This window comes from Primulina tabacum, chromosome 2 (genome assembly GCF_025594145.1).
Source record: "Primulina tabacum isolate GXHZ01 chromosome 2, ASM2559414v2, whole genome shotgun sequence".
NCBI classification, from domain to species: Eukaryota; Viridiplantae; Streptophyta; class Magnoliopsida; order Lamiales; family Gesneriaceae; genus Primulina; species Primulina tabacum.
This window is the reverse complement of record NC_134551.1, coordinates 6339169-6349883: the sequence shown is the minus strand read 5'-3', so window position 1 is coordinate 6349883 and position 10715 is coordinate 6339169. Positions and strand designations below refer to the sequence as shown.

The window sequence follows — 10715 nt, the reverse complement described above, 5'->3', positions numbered from 1 at the left end:
CTATTTTTTTTTTTTTTAGAAAATTTATATGACATTTATGAAGTGTATCAATCATATCTCAATAAAGTCTTCATCTTTATCTATACTTTTGATTTTATTTGATCGTATCTAACATAAAATAAAAGGTTATTATGAAAAAAAAATTAAATGTTTTAATTTTTATATAATCTTTATCTTTTTGCATAAAAATTATTTAATAAAAAAATAGTGTGCATTACACACGTGTCAAAGCCACTTAGAATTGGTCATGTCAGATGAGATTTAAATGGACCAATAAGAATTGAAACAAAATGTAATATTCAGGCAGTGAAGTACGACAAAGAATTTAGAAAATAAACAAGAAAGGAGGAGGACAGGGGAAAACGATCTGCATAGCGACACGTAACCCACACCTCGAACAAAACTCGCAAAATTACACGGAATATTATTTAATGTGGTTATTTATTAAAATGATTAAAACAAGAGCGATAGATTTTAATCATTTGAAATTATTAATATTATGTAATGAATATATATAACGTTTTAAAAATATTAAAAAAACTTTATATCAAAAAAATTATACCGTTGGAGATAATGAAGATGATTATCTTCTGTAATAAAATTGATTTCTTTATCATTGTATCTCGTATATTAGATTAGTGAAACTGTTATTAAAAATATAGAAAAATATATTTACAAAATAATAAATTATTTTTTCTGTCAAAATTTTTAAAGAATAAATAAAAAAAATTTAAAAAATTTATATTGTTTATTATATGAATATATTTTGGTTGAAAACTTAATTAAAAACAATAAAACCAACAAAAAGGAGATTAAAAGTTAAATTTAATATGATATTTTCTTTAACATTCAAAAAATGATTTTTTTTTTTAAGGGCATAATTCATGCAAAAACCGAGTTGTCTGCTGTTAAATTTGTTTGGGAATCAGTTTTAAAGATTTACAAACATTAAAAAAGTGTAAATTTTATCTGATTTTTCCTTTTTTATAATTTAATATGATGTTTTCTCGTTAATACATTGGGTACATATATTTAATATGGCGTTTCTTTCATTTATGCATTAAATACGTATATTCAAATTTCAATATGATGTTTCATATACTATTTTTAGTAATAAAGTTTAGATGGGAAACTTTGTATTATATTTTTAGTAGATTTATATATAGAAATAGATGACATAGAACATGTGTTGAAACAGAAAATGAATACTTTAATATGTTTTGTAATAAATGTACATAGTTATATTTTGTTATCATCAAACACTTCTATTAAATAAAGATATTCTTGTTAGTCAAGACCTAATTTTATTTCATTATACTCGTTGTAGCGTAGAGTATACCTAGTTGTAGGCTAATGAGTCGGGATGTTAGGCTCATGAGTTTGAAGAGATTCGTCTCTATTTGCTGGTGCTATCTTATATCTCTTAGATATCATTTTCACAATTTCTCTAACGTTAATCATGTCTCTAACAGTGATAGTTTTACCCGTTAAGATTTGATGTCATTTGTCAACCAGATCAAGCGACACAATATTAGCAGCTTAACACAGGAGAACTTCTTAGGAGATCACTTATCATAGTAATAGTCTCACTTATGCACGCTTAACTCAGCATATTTATTTGAAAAAAATTATACAACCCGAAATAATTAAATGTTAAGGGTTTTAAAAGTATATTTTTGTTCGATTTATGAAGCAAAATATTTATACATGTTTTTTAGTTGAATTTTAATGTCCTTAAATCTTTAAATATCTCTAAGCCTTAAAAATATGTATTAAATGGTAAGGCTTATGAAAAATAATTTAATCGAATTTTAAATAAATTTTAATTTTTTTTGTTTTTTATTTGGTATTGATTAAATTTATATTTATGCTAAAGATTCTATTAAGTTGGCATATTTCTAGATTTTGATTAAGTGTCTCTACATATTAACGCTCCAACATTTGTTATATTAGATGTGTAAAAAAGTTTGAAACTTAAAATTTTTTTGGATGTCTAAAAATTTTTAATGATATATTAGAATCTCATATTTCAAATTATTTTAGTAAATTAATTATTTAAAGATGTTGTATATTGAAGTTTGGCTTCGTTATTTATGGTAGTTGCATATTTTTGAATTTTTATTATTTACAACTTCATTTATTCTAAACTTTTCGTGTAAAATTATTCAAGAGAATTTTAAAGTTTGTTTAATTTTGAAAAGCTATAATGATATCTTTGGATTCAAATTTCGAAACTCTAATAATCTTAGTTATTTAATTTTAAATGGTTGTTTATTGAAGTTTGAGAAATTATAAAATCCGACTTTTAAGTTTTATTATCAGTATAAACGTATCATTTTATGTTGTGTATTGATGATTTTTTATAAAAAATTAAAATAAATTTCAAAGCCGAAATACTTTTGGAATGTCTTAAATTTAGGAATCCCTTGTGATTATTACTAAAATCATGGAAACTTGAAAATAATTTTCAGATATATTGATTTAATTTCCATCGGAAATGCACAATTTTGCCAAATAAATTTTATTAATGAATCAACGATTTTTTATTTCAATAAAATCATACAAAACAAATTTCTCTTTCTTTTTTTAGCCAATCATTTTGGCGAGAATTTTCCATATTCGGCAAAAACTGAGTTTTTATATATAGATAGATATTTTGAAAATTTTGCAATTTTCGTTATGTGTGTTTAGTCATCTATGTTATAAAAAAATAAATCTTAATCATGCATATTTCCGTTTTTAATATTTTTAATCATTTTTTATCGTGAGTCGTAATATTGTGCAATTGAGCACTAAGTCGAGATCAGATCAACGCTAGTAAAGAATGATCAATTTTTTTAAAAGAATATTAAAATCGAATATTGATTAATAAATTATCAGAATCACAAATAGATAAATATACATATCAAAAGTGCAATTTTTTTCATAATATTAATCTTGGATAGTAACGTGATCCTCTTGTTTTCCTTCCGTCTATTATTGAGACCACTCATATTGACAAATTAAGATAAGCTGGCACAATGTAATGACTCGAGCTTATTCAAATTAACATATGTGATATATCATTGGTTAGTTACTATGTCATGACTTTCACTTCAAATTTAGATGGAACATTGTTGGGTGTAATAATTGTTTTTACTTGAAAGAGCGATCGAATCGTGATGCTTGAGCTGCTATGCGGTTTAAAAGATTTGAGTTGCACCATTACCACCAGCTATAAATTTTGGTAAAGCGGCAAGCATTCGTTCCTACAATTAGCATCATACCCAAGATCATGAGTTCGATTCTCATTGATTGCAAGAAGTGTCGTTATTGGAGGAAGATTGTTGGGTGCAATAATTTTCTTTGCTCGGTAGAGCGATCGAACCGTGGTGCATAAGCTGCTGTACGGTTTAAAATATTTGAGTTGCACCATTACCATCAGCTATAGCTTTTGGTAAAGCGGCAAGCGTTCGATCTTACAAACATATATATGAAATATTGATGTTAAAATGAGCAATAATAACAGCGTTTTTATATATAGATAGATATTTTGAAAAATTTGCAATTTTCGTTAGGTGTGTTTAGTCATCTATGTTATAAAAAAATAAGTCTTAATCATGCATATTTCAGTTTTTAATATTTTTAGTCATTTTTTATAGCGAGTCATTGTAATATTGTGCACATAAATAGATAAATATACATATCAAAATTGCATTTTTTTCATAATATTAATCTTGGATAGTAACGTGTCCTCTTGTTTTCCTTTCGTCTATTATTGAGACCACTCATATTAACAAATTAAGATAAGCTGGCATAATGTAATGACTCGAGCTTATTTTTATTGGCATATGTGATATATCATTGGTTGGTTACTATGTCATGACTTTCACTTCAAATTTAGATGGAACATTGTTGGGTGTAATAATTGTTTTTGCTTGAAAGAACGATCGAATCGTGGTGCTTGAGCTGCTGTGCGGTTTAAGATATTTGAGTTGCACCATTACCACCAGCTATAACTTTTGGTAAAGCGAAAAGCGCTCGTTCCTACAATTAGTATCACAGTCAAGATCATGAGTTCGATTCTCATTGATTGCAAGAAGTGTCATTATTAAGAGGAGGATTGTTGGGTGCAAGCTATAGCTTTACCAGTGCGGTTTAAAAGATTTGAGTTGCACTATTACCACCAGCTATAGCTTTTGGTAAAGCGATAAGCGTTCGGTCCTACAAACACATTTATGAAATATTGATGTTAAAAAGAGCAATAATAACAGCGTTATTAATAGAATCGATTGAAAAATAATTGTTGAGCTATAATAGTTTGGTTCTTGAAATATTGAATATTAATGAGTTAAACCGAGTTTTATTTTTAAATCAAATGGAAGACACTCCGAATAATCATTCGTAGAATCCGAATAACCATTTTACCAAATATTTGATAAAAAAATATTTTGGTATTTGAAATACACATAAAATCATTCAACAATACACCTTAAAACGTAGCAATAATAAGTAAAGACGATAATAAATATACATGATTTGTTTATTGATGTTCGTAGTTTAACAAATCATATGTCACCCATTATTCCCTTAGAGAGGATCTAATAGAAGACTTTGATTTATACAACTCTTTGTATGAACTCGTTTTAATTTAGGACTTATCATTTTTTTTAATTGAACTCCTAGCACACTCTCAATTTTAGACCACAACCTCACAATTCGCATAATTTTTTATATTTCTTATGACAATACTACAATACAATCTTTAATGTCTTTGTGTGAAGGCTCACTCAATTAAACTTCGAAACTCAACTCTAATGTATATGTGTGAATGATTGTGTGTGATGATTTTTACAGTGTGTATATATCAAATGTATCCTCATACTTGGATTTACACTCATTCTAGCTAATTTATTTATGTAGCATTCCCATACTTTGAATCCCCTTAAAAGAACTTTTATTTATCAATCTTCAAAATGTTGTATATATAGGCTATATCATCAAAGAGTGATTTATATTTTAAACACAAGAATATGACTGTTTGGAAAGTTTCTGTACTGTTTCTGATATGTAAACAATCATTTCCGTCTTGCTGGTCACCTTTCCCAAGCCTGGCTCCTCATCTAGACTGATCATTTAGTTGGGCTCGTCAGCTAGACTAAACCAAACTGATGAGACTGATTTCAGTCTGTGCAGAACTAGTACCTTCATCATCATTTATCGTCATCTTAAACTCTGATTCATACTTTTACTTGTGAAGATGATATGTAGATCATCGTCTTAGCTTCGTAAATCATATTGAATCGTTTCATTTTGATAACTATGCTGATCATACTGACCAAAATATCGTAACTGATCATGCCAACAGATTGTTATTTTGGTTGCAATCATGTTGGTCTTACAACCATCATTTTGCCCAAATAACATTCGATTTAGCTCAATTGACATAAGATGCAACTTGTCCAAAATAAAAAAATTTATGTTCAGTGTTTTTGATGACTTGTCATTTGGATCACCAATATGTAACATATTATTGAAACAATGCAGGTCGTCAGATTTTCAGTTTGACTAAATTCGAGTTTCAGTTTTTATATTGAGTTGACAACTTCATACTTGAGTAATATGTTAAAAACACAAAACAAATTTTGTTATCATCAAAATCAAGATTGCTAGAATTACTAATACAACAAATACTACTATTACAAGAATATTTACTATCTATTATATATTATTTATCCTCCATTTCATGAAAAAATAAATAAACTTATAAAGTCATGAAATACACAATAACACAAAATCGAGAACAACAAATATTGATGTAAAGATTAAAAGAAATTGTAAGGTCAACATATTATCATAATACTTTTAGTAAAATAAAAGATTGATGTATATCTATATTATATATTAAGCAATAATCCCTTATTAATATGACCAAATTATCTTCATAACTACCGTTCTTTTTTAAATAAAAAAGAACATAATAAATTAGTTTAAAGAAAAGAAAATTTTTAAATGAAATACTCTGATATAATTATATTTTTAATTATATATAAACATAAAACTATATTTTAAATATAAAGATTTAATTTAAATGGACAAATCGTGTGAGTATGTTTATTAATTACTAATAAATTAATAATAAATATAATAAAAAAAATAACTCCGGTTAATTATAAAAATATATATCGTCAAATCCACCTCTAAAACATGTGTAGGATGGAAATAATTAATGGAAAAAATTAGGTTTTGTGGAAACTGCGTAGAATATGGAGCGGGTCAAGTAGTTGGACTTTTTTATTACACCATATATTCCTCGTGCTTTTTTTCTCTCTCTCTGCCCCAAATGGCCAGCAAACTCCATTTGTATATATATATAAACCACCTTCTCTTTCCCATTTTCATCGCATATTTAATGCTAAATGTGAAACCACTTGATAACTTCTTGACGCCACCGGAGGGGAAATGGGTACGACGGAGATTGTGGATTCCGGGAGGTTTTCGAGAAGAAGATCTACCAGCTTCTCGCAGACATGTAGCCTTCTGAGTCAGTACCTGAAGGAGAAGGGCACTTTGGGGGAGCTTGCTCAGTGCTTGAATCCTAACTTCGAGTCCAAAGGTATGAAATCTGATTCCAAGTGGCCTGATCTATGACTTGTTGGATTTGGTTTTAAATTCTACTGTATCTTTTTTTTTTTTGGCTTTGCTTTCCATTTTTGTTTGTTTCTTGATTGGATCTGTGGCGGCGGTCGTTTCAGGGACTATGAATTTGTTGCCGATGATTGAGAAATCTGATGCCAAAGAAGAGAATCTGAAGAAACGTGAGGTGGAGACAGCGCAGATGACCATCTTCTACGCCGGTCAGGTGATTGTGTTCAACGATTTCCCGGCGGACAAGGCCAAGGACGTTATGGTGTTAGCGAGCAACTCATGCGCCACCAAGAACCGCCACTCCGCCTCGGTTCCTCCGCCGCATACCGCCCAGTACCCGGCTGAGTCTGCCACCAGATTTCCGAATATAGTTCGCAGCTTCGGGATACCGGAGCGGACTCAGCACACTCCAGATCCACCTCTTGGTTCAGGTAAGCTACTACATAACTACACATCTTCAAAAAAAAAAACCCGTCAATTTAATGAAATGTTTTCATCATTATCTGCTGGAAGATGACCATTTAATCTGGCTTGCAGATTTACCAATTGCGAGGAAGAATTCACTGGCCCGCTTCTTGGAGAAGAGAAAGGATAGGTATGCTGCTAATTTAACTTTTTATCTAGCTGCCACGGTTAATTTTCTTGAAACCAAAAAATTGTTGGGCTTCTCCATTTCCATGATTGCATTACAGAATCACAGAAAATGCACCATATCAAGCTGCAGCAATCAAACCGGGGGCGGCGGCGACTGCAAAGCCACCTACGGCGGAAGCATGGCTGGGATTGGGAAATTTCGAATTTCAGTGCGATTAATTATCTTCATAACAATAATTTAAATGATTAATTGTCGTTTGGCTTCGCTGGTTACTATCTTATTTTCCCGTCGATGCATGCCACTTCGTGTGAACATTTACAAGAATAGCCAAGATTATTAATTTTAGAGATAATGTAATATATATAGTCCTTTCAATAATTGTTTGGATCAGATTTGTTGTGATAATTATATTTCCTTGTGTGTTTGTGATCTTATATTTTGATGACTTTTATACATTTTTATATAACATGTTGAATATATAGTTGTCAATTTCTTATGAAGTATATACACGAGTCAAGTATCATATTTATCGAGCTCGAAGCAATTTAAATTATGATTGTTTGAGCTCGACTCGAATTCGATCGAGTAATTAATTAAAGTTAAAAAGAAACGACCCAAACTCATCTTGAGTAATGACCCCGAGGTTGATAAATTCAAGTTCGAGTCGATTTTTTTATTGAGCCGAGCTTCTCATCATTAGGTTGGTTCACTTCCTAATTTCTATATATTAATTACTGAATTGTTTCGTTGGCAAAGCCATTTCAACTATTGTTTTATTTTTTTTGAGAATTTTCTAAGTATTTCAATTTTTTTTTTGGAAATTTTCTGAGCATTTCAATTATTATTGGTGGACTAAGTGGTCGTAGAATGTTTAAATGATTTTTTATTATGATGACTAGAGAAGCTCGTTCGAGATCATAGTTTATACCAAAGTGTCTTAAAATTTCAATATGATTCTTAATTATGATGATATTAAAATTTTTAGGCATTTCAATATTATTCTTAATTATTGTTTAATTCTGCTCGACTCAGTTTACATTTCTATTGACATTATTCTACTTTTAATGGATTGTATAAATTCATATCTTTTGTGTACTTCATTGTATTTAGTTGAAAATAATCATATCATTAATGATCACACAAAGTGTATTTAGTTGAAAATAATCATACTATTAATGATTGATGCGATCCTAGTGAATTGGGTGACCAGGGTCGGGATAATCCACCGGATCTGATAAGAGTTTCGTTTGGGAATATGAGCAAGTAGATATATCTTGTGGTAAATATATATTTCTGTATAATATGACTTCAACTGTGACCTGCAAACAAGGAAAAAAAACTCGTGAATGGGCGTCGGAGGGGTGTCCGGCGTGGCCACTCCGATTCTTAAGTCAGCAGGTGAAAGATGATGAAGATAACTAGTGTAGTTTTATAGAGAAATAAATGCTATTGTTGTAAATATATGTGTGAATATATACAGATGAATGTAGAATGAACCTGATATTTATAGGAAATAAGATAATAATGACCTCGTTTTCAGTGTCCACCTACCATTTACAGACATTTCACATCTACTTCATGTCCTTTCCATCACGCCACATCAGTATGATTCTGTCAGGTACGTTTATCGAGGTAAGATTTTACGTGTTCTCGCACTCGAGTACGGTACTGTTATCGAGGTAGCCCGAGTAGAATGTCTCCCGGGAGCTTGTATGAAAGACCGGGCTTATGACAACCCGGGGAGAAGATATCTCAGGCACTCACCTGCCCGACTTCTGACGAACTCTTCTTGCAGGTTTACCCTGATTTGGGCTATCTATATAATATCCCGGGTAATCCATGACTCGGACTTCGGGAGTATCACCAATGATCATACTCATTCATTTGCAATCACAAATACTTTTACGGAATCTATGCTGAGGTGAATTCTATGTATAAATGAATTAACTTGAGTCACCGGGAAAGAATGTTGAAACGGGAAGAATGTTGAATATTTTGAATATATGATAAATATACATTATGAGTTATTGTCAAAAAATATTCCATAAAAATTATACTTTTGGTCCTATAACATGCAAGGTTTTCGGTCATGTTGACGGTCAACTTATTATCTCGATCCACTAGCTTCTATTGTTTTTCAATTGATGATGTGATGCAAGGCACATCAACAATGTCATATGTCATATCTGCAATTTTCGATGAAAAATCGCTATTTTCTCGTGTTATGTCATTATTTTCTGGTGTTCGTTAACATTAAGTTTAAGACACATCAACAATATCATATGTCATATCTACCATTATAGATGAAACTTTGTTATTTTTTTTGGTGTTACAACATCATTTTCCGGTGAACGTTATCATTAAGATGAAAATAACTAAAATTGATGGAATGCAAATTAGTGAACAAAATCATACATTGACCAACAACTATAATAAAAAATGAAAAATTTACATTTTATACGAGGAAAAATACGATTTTCCCAAATTATTGCTATTTCTATCAAAAGGTGTATGCATGGTTACATCAAATACAAATTCGATTGATAAAACTTAGTTATTATAATCTATACTTCTATACTATTTTATTAAATTTGAGACACTTAGAGTAACTAACTTTGGTGTCATGGTCTGTTTTAATAATTATATATATTAATAAAATGTTAAAATTTTAATGTAAGTTATATGTAGTTCAGCGGATAGAACGTTGTTTCTTGGGGTTTAGGTTCTAGATTCAATTCTTACTAAGGTCATTTTTTTATTTTTTTATTTTTCAATTTATTTTTTAATTTATATATAAAAATTACAGTGTAGTCCATCACGATTTGTTCTAATTATATTTTGATTCTCATTTAAATATAAATCAAATGAATTATAAAAAATATTATACAAGCACGCAACACGTGCGTCGGTTCACTAGTATTAATTAATGGACAACATAGTGCTAAATTCAGCAGTTAATCACGTTATATTGGTGTAGGTTTTTTTTAGTGTAATGCTAAATATATAATAAATATACGTACAATAACGATATTTATAATAATTATATCATGAAATTTTATTATTATATCATGAGAATTTTAATATTATCACATGAGATTTTATATTGAATTTATCATGAAATTTTGATAAATGAAATTTTTGTATTGAATTTTTTGTGTGGTAAGAATTGTATATATAACATTACTTTTTGTATCAGCAAAAAACGTTATATTGAATAACACATTAAATTCAATGTTGTTTTTTTAAATTTATTCAATCTACAATGTGACATCTATTTTTTTGTTTTTAGTATGAAGAACTTTAATTTTTGTTGCTTTTAATAGGCATGCAAGCAATAGGCATGCAAGCATGCCGGGTAAGATTTCACCGTCCAAAATGAACAGATTTACTAAATATATATTGTTGAAACCAACATAGTTTCCAACTTTATAATAATTTCCAACAAAGGGATAGATAATAAAAGTCTCTGATGTTTTAAATCCAATTGGATGGT

General features: G+C 29.5%; 1 protein-coding gene and 1 long non-coding RNA gene across 2 annotated transcripts; one reads left to right on the top strand and one right to left on the bottom strand.

Moving 5' to 3' along the window:
- Positions 1–6362: 6362 nt before the first annotated feature.
- LOC142528286 (protein TIFY 10b-like) lies at positions 6363–7656 on the top strand. The gene is made up of 4 exons (XM_075633333.1): positions 6363–6595; positions 6735–7058; positions 7165–7222; positions 7320–7656. Exons 1-4 carry the CDS (start codon positions 6442–6444, stop codon positions 7438–7440), a joined length of 657 nt encoding a protein of 218 aa, XP_075489448.1. The 5' UTR covers positions 6363–6441; the 3' UTR covers positions 7441–7656.
- Positions 7241–9697, bottom strand: LOC142528295 (uncharacterized). Its single transcript, XR_012815681.1, has 2 exons — positions 8362–9697; positions 7241–8317 (listed from the first exon to the last, which is right to left on the bottom strand). It is a non-coding gene; the product is annotated as an uncharacterized LOC142528295 (long non-coding RNA).
- Between the last annotated feature and the right edge of the window lie 1018 nt (positions 9698–10715).

Bases quoted from the DNA above. Each gene is read 5' to 3' on its own strand.
- LOC142528286 (XM_075633333.1), top strand. From the start codon at position 6,442: ATGGGTACGACGGAGATTGTGGATTCCGGGAGGTTTTCGAGAAGAAGA. The intron at 7,059-7,164 runs GTAAGCTACTAC...TCTGGCTTGCAG, and splicing joins AGATCCACCTCTTGGTTCAG to ATTTACCAATTGCGAGGAAG. The intron at 7,223-7,319 runs GTATGCTGCTAA...ATTGCATTACAG, and splicing joins TTGGAGAAGAGAAAGGATAG to AATCACAGAAAATGCACCAT.